General features: G+C 48.7%; 1 protein-coding gene across 1 annotated transcript in view; it reads left to right on the forward strand.

The window, feature by feature from the left end:
- Positions 1-26,129, forward strand: part of LOC147084208 (NACHT, LRR and PYD domains-containing protein 3-like) — a 228,913-nt gene that overhangs the window by 49,941 nt on the left and 152,843 nt on the right. The window contains exon 4 of the mRNA XM_085979466.1: positions 13,838-14,004. Coding sequence (XP_085835592.1) covers positions 13,838-14,004 — 167 coding nt within the window. The remainder of the gene's footprint in view (positions 1-13,837; positions 14,005-26,129) is intronic.

The raw sequence follows: 26,129 nt of genomic DNA on the forward strand, positions 1-26,129 counted from the left end.
GGTGGAGGGAGCCCCTGAGTACTGGAACTGTCCAATAGATACCTGGTATTGGGGACTGTAAGGTGGAGAGAGACAGTGACTCAGAGGATCACAGTCACAGGTGGAGGGAGCCCCTGAGTACTGGAACTGTCCAATAGATACCTGGTATTGGAGACTGTAAGGTGGAGAGAGACAGTGACTGAGGATCACAGTCACAGGTGGAGGGAGCCCCTGAGTACTGGAACTGTCCAATAGATACCTGGTATTGGGGACTGTAAGGTGGAGAGAGACAGTGACTCAGAGGATCACAGTCACAGGTGGAGGGAGCCCCTGAGTACTGGAACTGTCCAATAGATACCTGGTATTGGAGACTGTAAGGTGGAGAGAGACAGTGACTCAGAGGATCACAGTCACAGGTGGAGGGAGCCCCTGAGTACTGGAACTGTCCAATAGATACCTGGTATTGGAGACTGTAAGGTGGAGAGAGACAGTGACTCAGAGGATCACAGTCACAGGTGGAGGGAGCCCCTGAGTACTGGAACTGTCCAATAGATACCTGGTATTGGAGACTGTAAGGTGGAGAGAGACAGTGACTCAGGGTCACAGTCACAGGTGGAGGGAGCCCCTGAGTACTGGAACTGTCCAATAGATACCTGGTATTGGGGACTGTAAGGTGGAGAGAGACAGTGACTGAGGATCACAGTCACAGGTGGAGGAAGCCCCTGAGTACTGGAACTGTCCAATAGATACCTGGTATTGGGGACTGTAAGGTGGAGAGAGACAGTGACTCAGAGGATCACAGTCACAGGTGGAGGGAGCCCCTGAGTACTGGAACTGTCCAATAGATACCTGGTATTGGGGACAGTAAGGTGGAGAGAGACAGTGACTGAGGATCACAGTCACAGGTGGAGGGAGCCTCTGAGTACTGGAACTGTCCAATAGATACCTGGTATTGGAGACTGTAAGGTGGAGAGAGACAGTGACTCAGAGGATCACAGTCACAGGTGGAGAGAGCCCCTGAGTACTGGAACTGTCCAATAGATACCTGGTATTGGGGACTGTAAGGTGGAGAGAGACAGTGACTGAGGATCGCAGTCACAGGTGGAGGGAGCCCCTGAGTACTGGAACTGTCCAATAGATACCTGGTATTGGGGACTGTAAGGTGGAGAGAGACAGTGACTGAGGATCACAGTCACAGGTGGAGGGGCCCCTGAGTACTGGAACTGTCCAATAGATACCTGGTATTGGAGTCTGTAAGGTGGAGAGAGACAGTGACTGAGGATCACAATCACAGGTGGAGGGAGCCCCTGAGTACTGGAGCTGTCCAATAGATACCTGGTATTGGAGACTGTAAGGTGGAGAGAGACAGTGACTCAGGATCACAGTCACAGGTGGAGGGAGCCCCTGAGTACTGGAACTGTCCAATAGATACCTGGTATTGGGGACTGTAAGGTGGAGAGAGACAGTGACTGAGGATCACAGTCACAGGTGGAGGGAGCCCCTGAGTACTGGAACTCTCCAATAGATACCTGGTATTGGGGACTGTAAGGTGGAGAGAGACAGTGACTGAGGATCGCAGTCACAGGTGGAGGAAGCCCCTGAGTACTGGAACTGTCCAATAGATACCTGGTATTGGGGACTGTAAGGTGGAGAGAGACAGTGACTTAGGATCGCAGTCACAGGTGGAGGAAGCCCCTGAGTACTGGAACTCTCCAATAGATACCTGGTATTGGGGACTGTAAGGTGGAGAGAGACAGTGACTGAGGATCGCAGTCACAGGTGGAGGAAGCCCCTGAGTACTGGAACTGTCCAATAGATACCTGGTATTGGGGACTGTAAGGTGGAGAGAGACAGTGACTCAGAGGATCGCAGTCACAGGTGGAGGGAGCCCCTGAGTACTGGAACTGTCCAATAGATACCTGGTATTGGGGACTGTAAGGTGGAGAGAGACAGTGACTGAGGATCGCAGTCACAGGTGGAGGAAGCCCCTGAGTACTGGAACTCTCCAATAGATACCTGGTATTGGGGACTGTAAGGTGGAGAGAGACAGTGACTGAGGATCGCAGTCACAGGTGGAGGAAGCCCCTGAGTACTGGAACTGTCCAATAGATACCTGGTATTGGGGACTGTAAGGTGGAGAGAGACAGTGACTCAGGATCACAGTCACAGGTGGAGGAGCCCCTGAGTACTGGAACTGTCCAATAGATACCTGGTATTGGGGACTGTAAGGTGGAGAGAGACAGTGACTGAGGATCGCAGTCACAGGTGGAGGGAGCCCCTGAGTACTGGAACTGTCCAATAGATACCTGGTATTGGAGACTGTAAGGTGAAGAGAGACAGTGACTCAGGATCACAGTCACAGGTGGAGGAGCCCCTGAGTACTGGAACTGTCCAATAGATACCTGGTATTGGGGACTGTAAGGTGGAGAGAGACAGTGACTGAGGATCGCAGTCACAGGTGGAGGAAGCCCCTGAGTACTGGAACTGTCCAATAGATACCTGGTATTGGGGTCTGTAAGGTGGATAGAGACAGTGACTCAGGATCACAGTCACAGGTGGAGGGAGCCCCTGAGTACTGGAACTGTCCAATAGATACCTGGTATTGGGGACTGTAAGGTGGAGAGAGACAGTGACTCAGAGGATCACAGTCACAGGTGGAGGGAGCCCCTGAGTACTGGAACTGTCCAATAGATACCTGGTATTGGGGTCTGTAAGGTGGAGAGAGACAGTGACTGAGGATCACAGTCACAGGGGGAGGGAGCCCCTGAGTACTGGAACTGTCCAATAGATACCTGGTATTGGGGACTGTAAGGTGGAGAGAGACAGTGACTCAGAGGATCACAGTCACAGGTGGAGGAAGCCCCTGAGTACTGGAACTGTCCAATAGATACCTGGTATTGGGGACTGTAAGGTGGAGAGAGACAGTGACTCAGAGGATCACAGTCACAGGTGGAGGGAGCCCCTGAGTACTGGAACTGTCCAATAGATACCTGGTATTGGAGACTGTAAGGTGGATAGAGACAGTGACTCAGAGGGTCACAGTCACAGGTGGAGGAAGCCCCTGAGTACTGGAACTGTCCAATAGATACCTGGTATTGGAGACTGTAAGCTGGAGAGAGACAGTGACTGAGGATCACAGTCACAGGTGGAGGGAGCCCCTGAGTACTGGAACTGTCCAATAGATACCTGGTATTGGGGACTGTAAGGTGGAGAGAGACAGTGACTGAGGATCACAGTCACAGGTGGAGGGAGCCCCTGAGTACTGGAACTGTCCAATAGATACCTGGTATTGGGGAGTGTAAGGTGGAGAGAGACAGTGACTCAGGATCGCAGTCACAGGTGGAGGAAGCCCCTGAGTACTGGAACTGTCCAATAGATACCTGGTATTGGGGACTGTAAGGTGGAGAGAGACAGTGACTGAGGATCACAGTCACAGGTGGAGGGAGCCCCTGAGTACTGGAACTGTCCAATAGATACCTGGTATTGGGGACTGTAAGGTGGAGAGAGACAGTGACTCAGAGGATCACAGTCACAGGTGGAGGGAGCCCCTGAGTACTGGAACTGTCCAATAGATACCTGGTATTGGAGACTGTAAGGTGGATAGAGACAGTGACTCAGAGGGTCACAGTCACAGGTGGAGGGAGCCCCTGAGTACTGGAACTGTCCAATAGATACCTGGTATTGGGGACTGTAAGGTGGAGAGAGACAGTGACTCAGAGGATCACAGTCACAGGTGGAGGAAGCCCCTGAGTACTGGAACTGTCCAATAGATACCTGGTATTGGGGACTGTAAGGTGGAGAGAGACAGTGACTCAGAGGATCACAGTCACAGGTGGAGGGAGCCCCTGAGTACTGGAACTGTCCAATAGATACCTGCTATTGGGGACTGTAAGGTGGAGAGAGACAGTGACTGAGGATCACAGTCACAGGTGGAGGGAGCCCCTGAGTACTGGAACTGTCCAATAGATACCTGGTATTGGGGACTGTAAGGTGGAGAGAGACAGTGACTCAGGATCGCAGTCACAGGTGGAGGGAGCCCCTGAGTACTGGAACTGTCCAATAGATACCTGGTATTGGGGACTGTAAGGTGGAGAGAGACAGTGACTGAGGATCACAGTCACAGGTGGAGGAAGCCCCTGAGTACTGGAACTGTCCAATAGATACCTGGTATTGGGGACTGTAAGGTGGAGAGAGACAGTGACTCAGAGGATCACAGTCACAGGTGGAGGGAGCCCCTGAGTACTGGAACTGTCCAATAGATACCAGGTATTGGAGAATGTAAGGTGGAGAGAGACAGTGACTCAGAGGATCACAGTCACAGGTGGAGGGAGCCCCTGAGTACTGGAACTGTCCAATAGATACCTGGTATTGGGGACTGTAAGGTGGAGAGAGACAGTGACTCAGAGGATCACAGTCACAGGTGGAGGGAGCCCCTGAGTACTGGAACTGTCCAATAGATACCTGGTATTGGGGACTGTAAGGTGGAGAGAGACAGTGACTCAGAGGGTCATAGTCACAGGTGGAGGGAGCCCCTGAGTACTGGAACTGTCCAATAGATACCTGGTATTGGGGACTGTAAGGTGGAGAGAGACAGTGACTCAGAGGATCACAGTCACAGGTGGAGGGAGCCCCTGAGTACTGGAACTGTCCAATAGATACCTGGTATTGGAGACTGTAAGGTGGAGAGAGACAGTGACTGAGGATCGCAGTCACAGGTGGAGGAAGCCCCTGAGTACTGGAACTGTCCAATAGATACCTGGTATTGGGGACTGTAAGGTGGAGAGAGACAGTGACTGAGGATCACAGTCACAGGTGGAGGGAGCCCCTGAGTACTGGAACTGTCCAATAGATACCTGGTATTGGAGACTGTAAGGTGGAGAGAGACAGTGACTCAGAGGATCACAGTCACAGGTGGAGGAAGCCCCTGAGTACTGGAACTGTCCAATAGATACCTGGTATTGGGGACTGTAAGGTGGAGAGAGACAGTGACTGAGGATCACAGTCACAGGTGGAGGGAGCCCCTGAGTACTGGAACTGTCCAATAGATACCTGGTATTGGGGACTGTAAGGTGGAGAGAGACAGTGACTGAGGATCACAGTCACAGGTGGAGGAAGCCCCTGAGTACTGGAACTGTCCAATAGATACCTGGTATTGGGGACTGTAAGGTGGAGAGAGACAGTGACTGAGGATCACAGTCACAGGTGGAGGGAGCCCCTGAATACTGGAACTGTCCAATAGATACCTGGTATTGGGGACTGTAAGGTGGAGAGGGACAGTGACTGAGGATCACAGTCACAGGTGGAGGAAGCCCCTGAGTACTGGAACTGTCCAATAGATACCTGGTATTGGGGACTGTAAGGTGGAGAGAGACAGTGACTCAGAGGATCACAGTCACAGGTGGAGGGAGCCCCTGAGTACTGGAACTGTCCAATAGATACCTGGTATTGGGGACTGTAAGGTGGAGAGAGACAGTGACTGAGGATCACAGTCACAGGTGGAGGGAGCCCCTGAGTACTGGAACTGTCCAATAGATACCTGGTATTGGAGACTGTAAGGTGGAGAGAGACAGTGACTCAGAGGATCACAGTCACAGGTGGAGGAAGCCCCTGAGTACTGGAACTGTCCAATAGATACCTGGTATTGGAGACTGTAAGGTGGAGAGAGACAGTGACTGAGGATCACAGTCACAGGTGGAGGGAGCCCCTGAGTACTGGAACTGTCCAATAGATACCTGGTATTGGGGACTGTAAGGTGGAGAGAGACAGTGACTGAGGATCACAGTCACAGGTGGAGGGAGCCCCTGAGTACTGGAACTGTCCAATAGATACCTGGTATTGGGGAGTGTAAGGTGGAGAGAGACAGTGACTCAGGATCGCAGTCACAGGTGGAGGAAGCCCCTGAGTACTGGAACTGTCCAATAGATACCTGGTATTGGGGACTGTAAGGTGGAGAGAGACAGTGACTGAGGATCACAGTCACAGGTGGAGGGAGCCCCTGAGTACTGGAACTGTCCAATAGATACCTGGTATTGGAGACTGTAAGGTGGAGAGAGACAGTGACTGAGGATCACAGTCACAGGTGGAGGAGCCCCTGAGTACTGGAACTGTCCAATAGATACCTGGTATTGGGGACTGTAAGGTGGAGAGAGACAGTGACTCAGAGGATCACAGTCACAGGTGGAGGGAGCCCCTGAGTACTGGAACTGTCCAATAGATACCTGGTATTGGGGACTGTAAGGTGGAGAGAGACAGTGACTCAGAGGGTCACAGTCACAGGTGGAGGGAGCCCCTGAGTACTGGAACTGTCCAATAGATACCTGGTATTGGGGTCTGTAAGGTGGAGAGAGACAGTGACTGAGGATCACAGTCACAGGTGGAGGGAGCCCCTGAGTACTGGAACTCTCCAATAGATACCTGGTATTGGGGACTGTAAGGTGGAGAGAGACAGTGACTCAGGGTCACAGTCACAGGTGGAGGGAGCCCCTGAGTACTGGAACTGTCCAATAGATACCTGGTATTGGGGACTGTAAGGTGGAGAGAGACAGTGACTGAGGATCACAGTCACAGGTGGAGGAAGCCCCTGAGTACTGGAACTGTCCAATAGATACCTGGTATTGGGGACGGTAAGGTGGAGAGAGACAGTGACTGAGGATCACAGTCACAGGTGGAGGAAGCCCCTGAGTACTGGAACTGTCCAATAGATACCTGGTATTGGGGACTGTAAGGTGGAGAGAGACAGTGACTGAGGATCACAGTCACAGGTGGAGGGAGCCCCTGAGTACTGGAACTGTCCAATAGATACCTGGTATTGGGGACTGTAAGGTGGAGAGAGACAGTGACTGAGGATCACAGTCACAGGTGGAGGGAGCCCCTGAGTACTGGAACTGTCCAATAGATACCTGGTATTGGAGACTGTAAGGTGGAGAGAGACAGTGACTCAGAGGATCACAGTCACAGGTGGAGAGAGCCCCTGAGTACTGGAACTGTCCAATAGATACCTGGTATTGGGGTCTGTAAGGTGGATAGAGACAGTGACTCAGGATCACAGTCACAGGTGGAGGGAGCCCCTGAGTACTGGAACTGTCCAATAGATACCTGGTATTGGGGACTGTAAGGTGGAGAGAGACAGTGACTCAGAGGATCACAGTCACAGGTGGAGGGAGCCCCTGAGTACTGGAACTGTCCAATAGATACCTGGTATTGGGGTCTGTAAGGTGGAGAGAGACAGTGACTGAGGATCACAGTCACAGGGGGAGGGAGCCCCTGAGTACTGGAACTGTCCAATAGATACCTGGTATTGGGGACTGTAAGGTGGAGAGAGACAGTGACTCAGAGGATCACAGTCACAGGTGGAGGAAGCCCCTGAGTACTGGAACTGTCCAATAGATACCTGGTATTGGGGACTGTAAGGTGGAGAGAGACAGTGACTCAGAGGATCACAGTCACAGGTGGAGGGAGCCCCTGAGTACTGGAACTGTCCAATAGATACCTGGTATTGGAGACTGTAAGGTGGATAGAGACAGTGACTCAGAGGGTCACAGTCACAGGTGGAGGGAGCCCCTGAGTACTGGAACTGTCCAATAGATACCTGGTATTGGGGACTGTAAGGTGGAGAGAGACAGTGACTCAGAGGATCACAGTCACAGGTGGAGGAAGCCCCTGAGTACTGGAACTGTCCAATAGATACCTGGTATTGGGGACTGTAAGGTGGAGAGAGACAGTGACTGAGGATCACAGTCACAGGTGGAGGAGCCCCTGAGTACTGGAACTGTCCAATAGATACCTGGTATTGGGGTCTGTAAGGTGGAGAGAGACAGTGACTCAGAGGATCACAGTCACAGGTGGAGGGAGCCCCTGAGTACTGGAACTGTCCAATAGATACCTGGTATTGGGGACTGTAAGGTGGAGAGAGACAGTGACTGAGGATCACAGTCACAGGTGGAGGGAGCCCCTGAGTACTGGAACTGTCCAATAGATACCTGGTATTGGGGACTGTAAGGTGGAGAGAGACAGTGACTCAGGATCGCAGTCACAGGTGGAGGGAGCCCCTGAGTACTGGAACTGTCCAATAGATACCTGGTATTGGGGACTGTAAGGTGGAGAGAGACAGTGACTGAGGATCACAGTCACAGGTTGAGGAAGCCCCTGAGTACTGGAACTGTCCAATAGATACCTGGTATTGGGGACTGTAAGGTGGAGAGAGACAGTGACTCAGAGGATCACAGTCACAGGTGGAGGGAGCCCCTGAGTACTGGAACTGTCCAATAGATACCTGGTATTGGGGACTGTAAGGTGGAGAGAGACAGTGACTCAGAGGATCACAGTCACAGGTGGAGGGAGCCCCTGAGTACTGGAACTGTCCAATAGATACCTGGTATTGGGGACTGTAAGGTGGAGAGAGACAGTGACTCAGAGGGTCATAGTCACAGGTGGAGGGAGCCCCTGAGTACTGGAACTGTCCAATAGATACCTGGTATTGGGGACTGTAAGGTGGAGAGAGACAGTGACTCAGAGGATCACAGTCACAGGTGGAGGGAGCCCCTGAGTACTGGAACTGTCCAATAGATACCTGGTATTGGAGACTGTAAGGTGGAGAGAGACAGTGACTGAGGATCGCAGTCACAGGTGGAGGAAGCCCCTGAGTACTGGAACTGTCCAATAGATACCTGGTATTGGAGACTGTAAGGTGGAGAGAGACAGTGACTCAGAGGATCACAGTCACAGGTGGAGGAAGCCCCTGAGTACTGGAACTGTCCAATAGATACCTGGTATTGGGGACTGTAAGGTGGAGAGAGACAGTGACTGAGGATCACAGTCACAGGTGGAGGGAGCCCCTGAGTACTGGAACTGTCCAATAGATACCTGGTATTGGGGACTGTAAGGTGGAGAGAGACAGTGACTGAGGATCACAGTCACAGGTGGAGGGAGCCCCTGAGTACTGGAACTGTCCAATAGATACCTGGTATTGGGGACTGTAAGGTGGAGAGAGACAGTGACTGAGGATCACAGTCACAGGTGGAGGGAGCCCCTGAGTACTGGAACTGTCCAATAGATACCTGGTATTGGAGACTGTAAGGTGGAGAGAGACAGTGACTCAGAGGATCACAGTCACAGGTGGAGGAAGCCCCTGAGTACTGGAACTGTCCAATAGATACCTGGTATTGGAGACTGTAAGGTGGAGAGAGACAGTGACTGAGGATCACAGTCACAGGTGGAGGGAGCCCCTGAGTACTGGAACTGTCCAATAGATACCTGGTATTGGGGACTGTAAGGTGGAGAGAGACAGTGACTGAGGATCACAGTCACAGGTGGAGGGAGCCCCTGAGTACTGGAACTGTCCAATAGATACCTGGTATTGGGCAGTGTAAGGTGGAGAGAGACAGTGACTCAGGATCGCAGTCACAGGTGGAGGGAGCCCCTGAGTACTGGAACTGTCCAATAGATACCTGGTATTGAGGACTGTAAGGTGGAGAGAGACAGTGACTGAGGATCACAGTCACAGGTGGAGGGAGCCCCTGAGTACTGGAACTGTCCAATAGATACCTGGTATTGGGGACTGTAAGGTGGAGTGAGACAGTGACTGAGGATCACAGTCACAGGTGGAGGGAGCCCCTGAGTACTGGAACTGTCCAATAGATACCTGGTATTGGAGACTGTAAGGTGGAGAGAGACAGTGACTGAGGATCACAGTCACAGGTGGAGGGAGCCCCTGAGTACTGGAACTGTCCAATAGATACCTGGTATTGGGGACTGTAAGGTGGAGAGAGACAGTGACTCAGAGGATCACAGTCACAGGTGGAGGGAGCCCCTGAGTACTGGAACTGTCCAATAGATACCTGGTATTGGGGTCTGTAAGGTGGAGAGAGACAGTGACTGAGGATCACAGCCACAGGTGGAGGGAGCCCCTGAGTACTGGAACTGTCCAATAGATACGTGGTATTGGGGACTGTAAGGTGGAGAGAGACAGTGACTGAGGATCACAGTCACAGGTGGAGGGAGCCCCTGAGTACTGGAACTGTCCAATAGATACCAGGTATTGGAGACTGTAAGGTGGAGAGAGACAGTGACTCAGAGGATCGCAGTCACAGGTGGAGGGAGCCCCTGAGTACTGGAACTGTCCAATAGATACCTGGTATTGGAGACTGTAAGGTGGAGAGAGACAGTGACTCAGAGGGTCACAGTCACAGGTGGAGGGAGCCCCTGAGTACTGGAACTGTCCAATAGATACCTGGTATTGGGGACTGTAAGGTGGAGAGAGACAGTGACTCAGGATCACAGTCACAGGTGGAGGGAGCCCCTGAGTACTGGAACTGTCCAATCGATACCTGGTATTGGGGACTGTAAGGTGGAGAGAGACAGTGACTCAGAGGATCACAGTCACAGGTGGAGGGAGCCCCTGAGTACTGGAACTGTCCAATAGATACCTGGTATTGGGGACTGTAAGGTGGAGAGAGACAGTGACTCAGGACCGTATTCTTGAGCAAACAGTGTGGCCCCAGAGAGCAGGAGACCACCCAGCGGGGTGAGAGTGAGAGGCAGGTGGGGCCCAGGAATAGGAGAGCGGGACTGGTGTCAGATTGTATAGTCGGGGGAATAAACAACCTCTTCTGTAGCCCTGAGCAGGTCCTGAATGGTTAGTTACCTCCCTGGTGCCGAGGGAAGAACATCCTTGACCGGTGGGACCACCTCTGGGCAGGAAAGGAGAGCACAAAATAGCCATGGTCGGAGCCAGTAACAGGGATAGAAACACGTTTATAGAGGGACTATTGAGACTGAGGCACTAAACTAAGAAACCAGGCCTCAAGCTGTTGATCTCTGGATTGTTTTGCACTGGGCTGCTTAAGACGGGTAATATGAGGCAGGTCAATGTGTGGCTGAGGGCTGGAGCAGGAGGGAAGTGTTCACGTTCTTGGGGCACTAGACTGAGTTCAGTGAGAGGGGAAGGGACGGCCGCGATCTGTACCGACCAACATTAATGGTTTTACAGAAAAGATGAATGGAGCAGTGGGAGGGTATCGGGATGTGACTGGAGAGTGGGAAATATCCGGATCTCAGACTAGAGAGAGGAATTAATAAAAATGCTGGAGTTGAAACAGAAGATTGAAGAAAAAGGTATTAGCAAGAAAAAGGAAAGAGGACTTGAAATAGTGAGTGACAAATTCACTTGAAACGGGGACAAGTCAACATTCCAAGTGTTGGAGCTAGTATTGTGTGTGTGAGTGAACAAATCATTCCAAACATTCAGAAACACGAGATGTGATCTAGTATCTATAGAAGAAACGGGGACAAGTCAACATTCCCAGTGTTGGAGCTAGTATTGTGTGTGTGAGTGAACAAATCATTCCAAACATTCAGAAACATGAGATGTGATCTAGTATCTATAGAAGAAACGGGGACAAGTCAACATTCCCAGTGTTGGAGCTAGTATTGAGTTGTGTGTGAGTGAACAAATCATTCCAAACATTCAGAAACATGAGATGTGATCTAGTATCTATGGAAGAAACGGGGACAAGTCAACATTCCCAGTGTTGGAGCTAGTATTGAGTTGTGTGTGAGTGTACAAATCATTCCAAACATTCAGAAACATGAGATGTGATCTAGTATCTATAGAAGAAACAGGGACAAGTCAACATTCCCAGTGTTGGAGCTAGTATTGAGTTGTGTGTGAGTGAACAAATCATTCCAAACATTCAGAAACATGAGATGTGATCCAGTATCTATAGAAGAAACGGGGACAAGTCAACATTCCCAGTGTTGGAGCGAGTATTGAGTTGTGTGTGAGTGAACAAATCATTCCAAACATTCAGAAACAGAAGATGTGATCTAGTATCTATAGAAGAAACGGGGACAAGTCAACATTCCCAGTGTTGGAGCGAGTATTGAGTTGTGTGTGTGAACAAATCATTCCAAACATTCAGAAACATGAGATGTGATCTAGTATCTATAGAAGAAACGGGGACAAGTCAACATTCCCAGTGTTGGAGCGAGTATTGTGTTGTGTGTGAGTGAACAAATCATTCCAAACATTCAGAAACATGAGATGTGATCTAGTATCTATAGAAGAAACGGGGACAAGTCAACATTCCCAGTGTTGGAGCGAGTATTGAGTTGTGTGTGAGTGAACAAATCATTCCAAACATTCAGAAACATGAGATGTGATCTAGTATCTATAGAAGAAACGGGGACAAGTCAACATTCCCAGTGTTGGAGCGAGTATTGTGTTGTGTGTGAGTGAACAAATCATTCCAAACATTCAGAAACATGAGATGTGATCTAGTATCTATAGAAGAAACGGGGACAAGTCAACATTCCCAGTGTTGGAGCGAGTATTGAGTTGTGTGTGAGTGAACAAATCATTCCAAACATTCAGAAACATGAGATGTGATCTAGTATCTATAAGACAGGGCCTTGGTTTTCACAGGACTCAGAGGGAGGTGTTCCTGGTGATAACATTTTGAGGACACCAGTATTAATAAAACATTCTATGACAACGCAGCAACAACAAGAACAAACTGGGCTTTATATAGCGCCTTTAAACCTCTCGAGGTGCTTCACAAGAGTGTGACCAATCAAAATTTGACACCAAGTCACAAGGAGATATTAGGACAGGTAAACTTTTTAAGGAATGCCTGAAAGGAGGAGAGCGAGGCAGAGAGCTTTAGAAGGTAAGGGTGTTCCAGGGAGCAATGCTAAGATGGAATCCATATGTACACAGTGCAGCAATAGGAAGGAAGATAGCCCAATTCTCAGTGGGTTTTACAGTTCAGCGAGCTGTGGAGGTGAGAGAGGTGGGACTGGGGAAACTAGTTCTGACGGATGCAATTTGGGGTAGATACAAAATATTTCCTCAACTTTCTAAAAATGATGGTGGAAGTGAAGTTTTGATGTACTAGAGGAGGATGTGGGCCCACAGTTAGACATCACTGTAGAGAAGGATTTGGATCTGAGTAAAATAGCCGAGGTGGAGAAGTCACTGGGCTCAGAGATAATGCACCCCAGACTGTTAGAGGAAGTCAGAGAGGAGATAGGAGGGACTGAGCACAGCATTTCAACCCAGGTTTAATATCAAAAATATACAGGTGGACTGAAGGAGCGCAAATGATTCTGTTCTAATGTGGAGAGAGGATCAACCTGGTAACCAGAGACCATTGTGTAGAAACTCCTCAAATCTGTTAATCCAGGTCGAATTAGCGAGCATTTAGCGATAAAGATGATGATGCGGTCTTTGCTTCTCTAAAGTGTAGAGTCCACATTCTTAGCCTATCTTGATAACTAAGGTGCTTTATACTGGGAATTAGTCTAATGTCCCTCCTCTGCAACAGGTTCAAAGCCTCTACCACCCACCTTATGTGGGGACCATAATTGGACACAGTATTCCAAGTGAAGCCTTTACCAAGGTCTTGTACTAGGACAGAATAGGTCGTCTTATACCCTACTGTCCTATGAATGCACCCCAATATCCCCTTTGTTCTAGCTATCGCTTCACGGCATTGCTCCTGTACCTTTAGAGATGTATCTACCAGAATACCCGGATCTTCCTTTCTCCCCCTTATTTAATGCCATGAAGGGTGTATGAATGTTGAGCACTCGCACTGCCCACAGGCATAACACGGCACTTATCCAAGCTAAACACCATTTGCCAGTCATGTGCCCAATCTCCCAACACATTAAGATGTAGTTTTGTGGAGCCGTGACTATACAGGTTGATGGAATTTTGTACATGTGGTGTATGTGGGTTATCGGAAGGTGTTTGATAATGTGTCTCACAGGAAGCTGTCGCCGTTTGGTATATGATGAAATGTAGCTGCCTGGGTAGAAAGTGGATAATGTGTTTAGTTTTCTCCATTTGTGTTCACAGATCCGAACTCTACAATCACTGAGTTCTTGACAAAGTGCGAAGATTACCAGCTGTTCCGGTTCACGAAATTCTACCGGGACAGACTGGAACAGGCGATTGAAGAAGGGGTGGACGGACTGAGCTCGTTGTTAACACTCAAGAGGCATTTCAGTGGACAAGAACATCGGGTAAGTGGGAGGGACACAGAATGAGTCTGGATTATCCAAACATCACAGAACTGACAGGATATCAGATCTTAGAATCACAGAATGTTACCGAAGAGAAACTTGTCAAATAGGAACTAAATAGATAAACTGAAAATATTGTGAATCTGAAACAACGATATGAAGAGGTGAAAATACCCAGCGGCTCCGTCAGTATCTGTACAAAGGACAGGGGAACGGTTCGGGTAGAACTTCTTTGTGGACTGAAAACAAAGAACAGTTTTAGTGGGACTGGGAAAAGGAGAGGCCAGAGGCAACAGACAGGAATTACAGGGAACGTCATGAGTTTACTGACCTGGAAACTACTTAAAGTAAATTAAGGAACCGGGAGATGACAACAATCATCGGTGGAGTAAATGAGAGGTTTTTCAAGAACAAAAACAAAATGGGAAAATGGTTAAAATGTCTGAGACACGAACAGGAAAACTAAACCCAAAGAATGAGGATTGAAAACCCGACGCTGTGCAGGTTTTTCCTCCCCCTGCATCACCGGGAGTCAATTCCAACTTCGGCAGAGACTCAATACTGGCGGTAGAACCTGTCGTGGAGCGTCACTCCCCGGGACAGCACTTCAGGAAATTACAGCAAGCAGCCTGTACTGTTCTGTCAGTTACCTGTAATGGAATAGAACTAAATGGAAATGATAATCGGGTAGGGTATAATGGACGGTCGACCTGCTACCAACTTTCCAAGTTGCTAATCTAGGAAATTTACACTCATCCCAACCTCCTGCTCACTACCCATTACTGTTAATATCCCACCTAGTCTAATCCCAACCTCCTGCTCACTACCCATTACTGTTAATATCCCACCTAGTCTAATCCCAACCTCCTGCTCACTGCCCATTACCCTTAATATCCCCCCTAGTCTAATCCCAACCTCCTGCTCAATGCCCATTACCGTTAATATCCCACCTAGTCTAATCCCAACCTCCTGCTCACTGCCCATTACTGTTAATATCCCACCCAGTCTAATCCCAACCTCCTGCTCACTGCCCATTACTGTTAATATCCCACCTAGTCTAATCCCAACCTCCTGCTCACTACCCATTACTGTTAATATCCCACCTAGTCTAATCCCAACCTCCTGCTCACTGCCCATTACCCTTAATATCCCCCCTAGTCTAATCCCAACCTCCTGCTCACTACCCATTACTGTTAATATCCCACCTAGTCTAATCCCAACCTCCTGCTCACTACCCATTACAGTTAATATCCCAGCTAGTCTAATCCCAACCTCCTGCTCACTACCCATTACTGTTAATATCCCACCTAGTCTAATCCCAACCTCCTGCTCACTGCCCATTACCCTTAATATCCCCCCTAGTCTAATCCCAACCTCCTGCTCACTACCCATTACTGTTAATATCCCACCTAGTCTAATCCCAACCTCCTGCTCACTACCCATTACTGTTAATATCCCACCTAGTCTAATCCCAACCTCCTGCTCACTGCCCATTACTGTTAATATCCCACCTAGTCTAATCCCAACCTCCTGCTCACTGCCCACTACTGTTAATATCCCACCTAGTCTAATCCCAACCTCCTGCTCACTGCCCATTACTGTTAATATCCCACCTAGTCTAATCCCAACCTCCTGCTCACTGCCCGTTACTGTTAATATCCCACCTAGTCTAATCCCAACCTCCTGCTCACTCCCCATTACTGTTAATATCCCACCTAGTCTAATCCCAACCTCCTGCTCACTGCCCATTACCGTTAATATCCCACCTAGTCTAATCCCAACCTCCTGCTCACTGCCCATTACCGTTAATATCCCACCTAGTCTAATCCCAACCTCCTGCTCACTGCCCATTACTGTTAATATCCCACCTAGTCTAATCCCAACCTCCTGCTCACTACCCATTACTGTTAATATCCCACCTAGTCTAATCCCAACCTCCTGCTCACTGCCCATTACCCTTAATATCCCCCCTAGTCTAATCCCAACCTCCTGCTCACTACCCATTACTGTTAATATCCCACCTAGTCTAATCCCAACCTTCTGCTCACTACCCATTACTGTTAATATCCCACCTAGTCTAATCCCAACCTCCTGCACACTGCCCATTACTGTTAATATCCCACCTAGTCTAATCCTAACCTCCTGCTCACTGCCCATTACTGTTAATATCCCACCTAGTCTAATCCCAACCTCCTGCTCACTACCCATTACTGTTAATATCCCACCTAGTCTAATCCCAACCTCCTGCTCACTGCCCATTACTGTTAATATCCCCCCTAGTCTAATCCCAACCTCCTGCTCACTGCCCATTACTGTTAATATCCCACCTAGTCTAATCCCAACCTCCTGCTCACTGCCCATTACTGTTAATATCCCACCTAGTCTAATCCCAACCTCCTGCTCACTGCCCATTGCCGTTAATATCCCACCTAGTCTAATCCCAACCTCCTGCTCACTGCCCATTACTGTTAATATCAAACCTAGTCTAATCCCAACCTCCTGCTCACTGCCCATTACTGTTAATATCCCACCTAGTCTAATCCCAACCTCCTGCTCACTGCCCATTGCCGTTAATATCCCACCTAGTCTAATCCCAACCTCCTGCTCACTGCCCATTACTGTTAATATCCCACCTAGTCTAATCCCAACCTCCTGCTCACTACCCATTACCGTTAATATCCCACCTAGTCTAATCCCAACCTCCTGCTCACTACCCATTACCGTTAATATCCCACCTAGTCTAATCCCAACCTCCTGCTCACTGCCCATTACTGTTAATATCCCACCTAGTCTAATCCCAACCTCCTGCTCACTGCCCATTACTGTTAATATCCCACCTAGTCTAATCCCAACCTCCTGCTCACTGCCCATTACCCTTAATATCCCACCTAGTCTAATCCCAACCTCCTGCTCACTACCCATTACTGTTAATATCCCACCTTGTCTAATCCCAACCTCCTGCTCACTACCCATTACTGTTAATATCCCACCTAGTCTAATCCCAACCTCCTGCTCACTGCCCATTACTGTTAATATCCCACCTTGTCTAATCCCAACCTCCTGCTCACTGCCCATTACTGTTAATATCCCACCTAGTCTAATCCCAACCACCTGCTCACTGCCCATTACTGTTAATACCCCAAGTCTAATCCCAACCTCCTGCTCACTGCCCATTACTGTTAATACCCCACCTAGTCTAATCCCAACCTCCTGCTCACTGCCCATTGCCGTTAATATCCCACCTAGTCTAATCCCAACCTCCTGCTCACTGCCCATTACTGTTAATATCCCACCGAGTCTAATCCCAACCTCCTGCTCACTGCCCATTACCATTAATATCCCACCTAGTCTAATCCCAACCTCCTGCTCACTGCCCATTACTGTTAATATCCCACCTCGTCTAATCCCAACCTCCTGCTCACTACCGTTAATATCCCACCGAGTCTAATCCCAACCTCCTGCTCACTACCCATTACTGTTAATATCCCACTTAGTCTAATCCCAACCTCCTGCTCACTGCCCATTACTGTTAATATCCCACCGAGTCTAATCCCAACCTCCTGCTCACTACCGTTAATATCCCACCTAGTCTAATCCCAACCTCCTGCTCACTGCCCATTACTGTTAATATCCCACCGAGTCTAATCCCAACCTCCTGCTCACTGCAGATTACTGTTAATATCCCACCTAGTCTAATCCCAACCTCCTGCTCACTGCCCATTACTGTTAATATCCCACCTAGTCTAATCCCAACCTCCTGCTCACTGCCCATTACCGTTAATATCCCACCTAGTCTAATCCCAACCTCCTGCTCACTACCCATTACTGTTAATATCCCACCTAGTGTAACCCAAACCTCCTGCTCACTGCCCATTACTGTTAATATCCCCCCTAGTCTAATCCCAACCTCCTGCTCACTGCCCATTACTGTTAATATCCCACCTAGTCTAATCCCAACCTCCTGCTCACTGCCCATTACTGTTAATATCCCACCTAGTCTAATCCAAACCTCCTGCTCACTGCCCATTACTGTTAATATCCCACCTAGTCTAATCCCAACCTCCTGCTCACTGCAGATTACTGTTAATATCCCACCTAGTCTAATCCCAACCTCCTGCTCACTGCCCATTACTGTTAATATCCCACCTAGTCTAATCCAAACCTCCTGCTCACTGCCCATTACTGTTAGTATCCCACCTAGTCTAATCCCAACCTCCTGCTCACTGCCCATTACCGTTAATATCCCACCTAGTCTAATCCCAACCTCCTGCTCACTACCCATTACTGTTAATATCCCACCTAGTCTAATCCCAACCTCCTGCTCACTACCCATTACCGTTAATATCCCACCTAGTCTAATCCCAACCTCCTGCTCACTGCCCATTACTGTTAATATCCCACCTAGTCTAATCCAAACCTCCTGCTCACTGCCCATTACTGTTAATATCCCACCTAGTCTAATCCCAACCTCCTGCTCACTACCCATTACCGTTAATATCCCACCTAGTCTAATCCCAACCTCCTGCTCACTGCCCATTACTGTTAATATCCCACCTAGTCTAATCCAAACCTCCTGCTCACTGCCCATTACTGTTAATATCCCACCTAGTCTAACCCAAACCTCCTGCTCACTGCCCATTACTGTTAATATCCCACCTAGTCTAATCCAAACCTCCTGCTCACTGCCCATTACTGTTAATATCCCACCTAGTCTAATCCCAACCTCCTGCTCACTACCCATTACCGTTAATATCCCACCTAGTCTAATCCCAACCTCCTGCTCACTGCCCATTACTGTTAATATCCCACCTAGTCTCATCCAAACCTCCTGCTCACTGCCCATTACTGTTAATATCCCACCTAGTCTAATCCCAACCTCCTGCTCACTGCCCATTACCGTTAATATCCCACCTAGTCTAATCCCAACCTCCTGCTCACTACCCATTACTGTTAATATCCCACCTAGTCTAATCCCAACCTCCTGCTCACTGCCCATTGCTGTTAATATCCCACCTAGTCTAATCCCAACCTCCTGTTCACTACCCATTACTGTTAATATCCCACCTAGTCTAATCCCAACCTCCTGCTCACTGCCCATTACTGTTAATATCCTACCTAGTCTAATCCCAACCTCCTGCTCACTGCCCATTACTGTTAATATCCCACCTAGTCTAATCCCAACCTCCTGCTCACTGCCCATTACTGTTAATATCCCACCTAGTGTAATCCCAACCTTCTGCTCACTGCCCATTACTGTTAATATCCCACCTAGTCTAATCCCAACCTCCTGCTCACTACCCATTACTGTTAATATCCCACCTAGTCTAATCCCAACCTCCTGCTCACTGCCCATTACTGTTAATATCCCACCGAGTCTAATCCCAACCTCCTGCTCACTGCCCATTACTGTTAATATCCCACCTAGTCTAATCCCAACCTCCTGCTCACTGCCCATTACTGTTAATATCCCACCTAGTCTAATCCCAACCTCCTGCTCACTGCCCATTACTGTTAATATCCCACCTAGTCTAATCCCAACCTCCTGCTCACTGCCCATTACTGTTAATATCCCACCTAGTCTAATCCCAACCTCCTGCTCACTGCCCATTACTGTTAATATCCCACCTAGTCTAATCCCAACCTCCTGCTCACTACCCATTACCGTTAATATCCCACCTAGTCTAATCCCAACCTCCTGCTCACTACCCATTACCGTTAATATCCCACCTAGTCTAATCCCAACCTCCTGCTCACTGCCCATTACTGTTAATATCCCACCTAGTCTAATCCCAACCTCCTGCTCACTACCCATTACTGTTAATATCCCACCTAGTCTAATCCCAACCTCCTGTTGACCACATTAAGGTTAGTATCCCAGTCAGTCCAGGTGCAATCTTCTGTTCACTCCCCATACTCCAACATTCCTTTCTACCCACGCAGCAATAGAAAGATTTTAGTAAATAAATGTCCAGTTGCTTCTACCATAGCTTGTGGGATTGAATTCTGCTTTCTAACCACCGCATGTGTAATTACATTTATCAACCTTCACCCCAATTCTTTGCCCAGAGGGCACATATTTAGGCTAATTCAATCAGTGGAAACTATCAGTAAATATTTATTTGATCAGAACTCCTCACTTAACCTGCTCACCTCTAGTGGAATGAGCCCAACGTTCTCAAATCGCACTCTCTAATTTCTCCATGTTCCCCCTGGGGAGTAACGTCCCACACCAAGAGCACAGGGGCAGTGATGGGCCTTCAATAACCATAAAACTAGAAGTTATAGACTTAAACAAGTTGGCTTTTAATCACTAAGATCAGAGCTAACATCTCAACACGCCGACTGGTTCACAGGAATGAGTCATACAGATCCTGGGATCTTTATGTAAGAGAGGGGCGGAGCCAAGAGCCAAGACCTGGAACCTCCCAGGTTAGTCGGGAAAGAGGAAGTGAAACTATACACAGTGGGGGAGGGTAATATACATGAGTGCAAAACTAATACAGGATCAAGACAAACAGATTTCATTACAGGCAGGTAATTACAGACTGAGAAATCTCAATTTCCCCATGTTCCCCCTGGGGAGTGACGTCCCACACCAAGAGCACAGGGGCAGGTAATTACAGACTGAGAAATCTCAATTTCCTCATGTTCCCCCCTGGGGAGTGACGTCCCACACCAAGAGCACAGGGGCAGGTAATTACAGACTGAGTAATGTCAATTTCCTCATGTTCCCCCTGGGGAGTGACGTCCCACACCGAGAGCACAGGGGCAGGTAATTACAGACTGAGAAATCTCAATTTCCTCATGTTCCCCCTGGGGAGTGACGTCCCACACCGAGAGCACAGGGGCAGGTAATTACAGACTGAGAAATCTCAATTTCCTCATGTTCCCCCTGGGGAGTGACGTCCCACACCGAGAGCACAGGGGCAGGTAATTACAGACTGAGAAATCTCAATTTCCTCATGTTCCCCCTGGGGAGTGACGTCCCACACCGAGAGCACAGGGGCAGGTAATTACAGACTGAGAAATCTCAATTTCCTCATGTTCCCCCTGGGGAGTGACGTCCCACACCAAGAGCACAGGGGCAGGTAATTACAGACTGAGAAATCTCAATTTCCCCATGTTCCCCCCTGGGGAGTGACGTCCCACACCAAGAGCACAGGGGCAGGTAATTACAGACTGAGAAATCTCAATTTCCTCATGTTCCCCCCTGGGGAGTGACGTCCCACACCAAGAGCACAGGGGCAGGTAATTACAGACTGAGAAATCTCAATTTCCTCATGTTCCCCCTGGGGAGTGACGTCCCACACCAGGAGCACAGGGGCAGGTAATTACAGACTGAGAAATCTCAATTTCCCCATGTTCCCCCTGGGGAGTGACGTCCCACACCAAGAGCACAGGGGCAGGTAATTACAGACTGAGAAATCTCAATTTCCTCATGTTCCCCCCGGGGAGTGACGTCCCACACCAAGAGCGCATGGGCAGGTAATTACAGACTGAGAAATCTGTATTGAGATTACTCAGTCTGTAATTACCTGCCCCTGTGCTCTTGGTGTGGGACGTCACTCCCCAGGGGGGAACATGATGAAATTGAAATGACTGAGTCTGTCATTTTCCATCCGCTCACTTTAATGGTTTGGTTTCTGCACCATTTTGTTCAAGGACTGGGTGACTGGCGGATGAAATAGTGGTAGTTTCAGATTTTCGCAATAGGCCAGATTTTGCGGTAGAAATAACGGTGGGGCTAGCAGCGCTCACTGTTATTAAAGTGTAAATTGGACAGTAACTTCCAGTGACCGCACATGCGGAGTTAAACAGGAAAATCGGGAATGTCCTGTCCGAGTTGCCCTGTTGCTCACCAAGCTGCGCGAGAATGGTGTCTCGCCGAGAGACTCGCCATTGAAATGGAACGGCGTAAAATTACTGTACTTACCTGATAGATACACAGGAAACTCGCCAGGAAAAGTCAGGACTTGCCTATTCCAGTGTAATTATTTGTTTAACGGCGTGATCAGCCTTAACTAATGCCAGACAACCTCTCGCACTGAAAATTAACCTTTACACCTGTGGAGTCTCATTCCTTCAGATTTTAATCATTGTTGGAGCTGTACAAACAAAAATTCAATAATGTTGGTACCTTTTCTTTGTCACTTTTTTCGTTCCCTCTGAACATAAGATAAGAAATAATAGCAGGAGCCCATTTATCCCTTCGTGTCTGCTCTGCCATTCGATGAGATCATGGCTGATCATCCACATTCAGTACCCTGTCCCTGCCTTCTCCCCATATCCCTTGATCCCTTTAGCCTTAAGAAATATATCCAACTCCTTCTTGAATATATTTAATGAATTGGCCTCAACTGCCTTCTGTGGCAGAGAATTCCACAGGTTCACCACTCTCTGGGTGAAGAAATTCCTCCTGATCTCTGTCCTAAATGGCTTACCCCTTATCTTTAGACTGTGACCCCTGGTTCTGGACTCCCCGGCCATCGGGAACATCCTTCCTGCATCTAGTCTGTCCAGTATTGTCAGAATTTTATAAGTTTCAATGAGATCCCCTCTCTTTCTTCTAAACTCCAGCGAGTATAAGCCTAATTGAACCAATCTCTCTTCATACATCATTCCTGCCATCCCAAGTATCAGTCTGGTGAATCTTTGCTGCACTCCCTCCATTGCAAGAATATCCTTCCTCAGATAAGGCGACCAAAACTACACACAATACTCAAGATGTGGTCTCACCAAGGCCCTGTACAAATGCTGCAAGACATTCTTGCTCCTGTACTCTAATCCTCTCCCTACGAAGGCCAACATGCGCAATGCTGAGAGGCTCGTGGATAGCACGTTTAGCGAGTTGTTCATGCCTCAGGGTAGGGCAGCACAAGGGGTGACCATCAGGCGGAGCAACAAAGGCAGGCAGGTAGTGCAGGGAACCCCTGCGGACATCCCCCTTTCAAACAAGTATACCGCTTTGGATACTGTTGAGGGGGATGACTCACCAGGGGAAGGCAGCAGCAGCCAACTTCCTGGCACTGGGGGTGCTCCTGCTGCCCAGGAAGGGGGGAAAAAGAGTGGGAGAGCAATAGTGGTAGGGGATTCCATAGTAAGGGGAACAGATAGGCGTTTCTGTGGCCGTAGACGTGAATCCAGGATGGTTTGTTGCCTCCCTGGTGCCAGGGTCAAGGATGTCACTGAGCGGCTGCAGGGCATTCTGGAGGGGGAGGGTGAACAGCCAGTGGTCGTGGTCCACATTGGTACCAACGACATAGGTAAAAAGAGGGATGAGGTCCTGCAGCAAGAATTTAGGGAGCTAGGTAACAGATTAAAGAGCAGGACCTCAAAGGTTGTAATCTCTGGATTACTCCCAGTGCCACGTGCTAGTAAGTATAGGAATGGGAGGATAGAGCAGATGAATGCGTGGCTAAAGAGTTGGTGTAGGGGGGAGGGTTTTACTTTCCTGGATCACTGGGCCTGCTTCTGGGAAAGGTGGGACTTGTACAAGTCGGACGGGCTGCACCTGAACCAGAGCGGGACAAATATCCTTGCGGGGAGGTTTGCTAGCACTGTTGGGGGGTTTTAAACTAACTTGGCAGGGGGATGGGATACAGAGGGGAGCTGAAATAGGGGGGGATGTGCTGCCAATTATAGAGAAAAAAACAAGTCAGCTTGGTAGACAGGGCAAATATATAAGGGCAAGGCTGGATGGCATCTATTTTAATGCAAGGAGTCTTGCAAATAAGGTGGATGGACTGAAGGTGTTGTTAAACACATGGGAGTATGATATTTTTGCTATCACGGAGACATGGTTGAGGGAAGGGCAAGACTGGCAGCTCAATATTCCGGGGTACAGAATCTTCAGGTGAGACAGAGGGGGAGGTATAAGAGGAGGGGGTGTCGCAATATTAATTAAGGAGTCTATTACTGCAGTAAGGAGGGATGATATATTAGCAGGGTCCTCTAATGAGGCCATATGGGTGGAGCTTAAAAACAAAAAGGGGGCAAGCACTTTGCTGGGAGTGTACTATAGGCCTCCAAACAGTCAGGGGGAGATAGAGGAACAGATATGTAGGCAAATCTCAGAGAAATGTGCAAATAATAGGGTAATAATAATGGGGGATTTCAACTTCCCCAATATTAACTGGGATAGTCAGAGTGTGAAAGGCTCAGAGGGTGTAGAATTCTTAAAGTGCATCCAGGAGAGCTTTTTGAGCCAGCATGTAGAAAGTCCTACAAGAGGGGGCGGTACTGGACCTAATTCTAGGGAATGTGGCCGGCCAAGTGGAAAAAGTGCTAGTAGGTGAGCACTTTGGTGATAGTGACCATAATATGGTAAGATTTAAGGTGGTCATGGAAAAGGACAGGGATGGGCCGGAAATAAAGGTTCTAAATTGGGGGAAGGCCGATTTTAATAGGATAAGGCAGGATCTGGCCAAAATGGACTGGGATCAGCTACTTGTGGGAAAATCCGCATCGGAGCAATGGGAGGCTTTCAGAAGGGAGATTGAGATCATACAATGGCAACATGTTCCCGTAAAGGTCAAGGGTGGTTCCAAAAACCACAGGGAACCTTGGATGTCAGGGGATATACGAGAATGGATTAGGAAAAAAAGGAGGGCTTTTGGTAGATACAAAAGGCTAAAGACGGAGGAAGCCCTAGAGGAGTACAAAAAGTGCAGGGGGATACTTAAAAAAGAAATTAGGAGATCAGGGAGGGGCCATGAAATAACACTGGCGAGCAAAATAAAGGAAAATCCGAAGATGTTTTATAAGTATATTAAGGGTAAGAGGATAACTAGGGAAAAAGTAGGGCCCATTAGGGACAAAAGTGGCAATCTGTGTGTGGAGCCGGAAGATGTAGGAGGGGTTCTAAATGAATTTTTTGCATCTGTTTTCACTATGGAGAAGGACGATGTAGACATAGAAATAGGGCGGGGGGACTGTGATATGCTCGAACATATTAACATCGAGAGGGAGGAGGTATTGGCGGTTTTAGCTGGCCTAAAAATGGATAAATCCCCAGGCCCGGATGAAATGTATCCCAGGCTGCTGTGTGAGGCAAAGGGGGAGATTGCGGGGGCTCTAACACATATATTCAGGACCTCTCTGGCCACAGGGGATGTGCCAGAGGACTGGAGAACCGCTAATGTAGTACCATTATTCAAGAAGGGTAGTAGGGAAAAACCGGGAAACTACAGGCCAGTGAGCCTAACATCAGTGGTAGGAAAATTATTGGAAAAAATCCTGAGGGACAAAATTTGTCTCCACTTGGAGAGGCAAGGATTAATCAGGGATAGTCAACATGGCTTTGTCAAGGGAAGATCATGTCTGACTAATTTGATTGAATTTTTTGAGGGGGTGACTTGGTGTGTGGATGAGGGTAACGAAGTGGATGTGGTATACATGGATTTCAGTAAGGCCTTCGATAAAGTCCCGCTCAGGAGACTGGTCAAGAAGGTAAGAGCCCATGGAATCCAGGGTGCCTTGGCACATTGGATACAAAACTGGCTTAGTGGCAGAAGGCAGAGGGTGATGGTCGAAGGTTGTTTTTGTGACTGGAAGCCTGTGGCCAGTGGGGTACCACAGGGATCGGTGCTGGGTCCCTTGCTGTTTGTGGTCTACATTAATGACTTGGATATGAATGTAAAGGGTATGATCAGTAAGTTCGCGGATGATACAAAAATTGGTAGGGTGGTAAATAGCGAGGAGGGTAGCCTCAGTCTGCAGGACGATATAGATGGGTTGGTCAGATGGGCGGAACAGTGGCAAATGGAATTTAACCCGGAAAAGTGCGAGGTGATGCACTTTGCGGGGACTAACAAGGCAAAGGAATACACAATGAATGGTAGGACCCTAGGCAAGACGGAGGGTCAGAGGGATCTGGGTGTGCAAGTACACAGATCCCTGAAGGCGGCGGAACAGGTGGATAAGGTGGTAAAAAAGGCATATGGGATACTTGCCTTCATTAGCCGAGGCATTGAATATAAGAGCAAGGAGGTTATGATGGAGCTGTATAAAACACTGGTTAGGCCACAGCTGGAATACTGTGTGCAGTTCTGGTCGCCACACTACAGGAAGGATGTGATCGCGTTAGAGAGGGTGCAGAGGAGGTTCACCAGGATGTTACCAGGGCT

This window comes from Somniosus microcephalus, unplaced genomic scaffold (genome assembly GCF_052327205.1).
Source record: "Somniosus microcephalus isolate GS21.2 unplaced genomic scaffold, FLI_Smic_1.0 unresolved_chr9, whole genome shotgun sequence".
NCBI classification, from domain to species: Eukaryota; Metazoa; Chordata; class Chondrichthyes; order Squaliformes; family Somniosidae; genus Somniosus; species Somniosus microcephalus.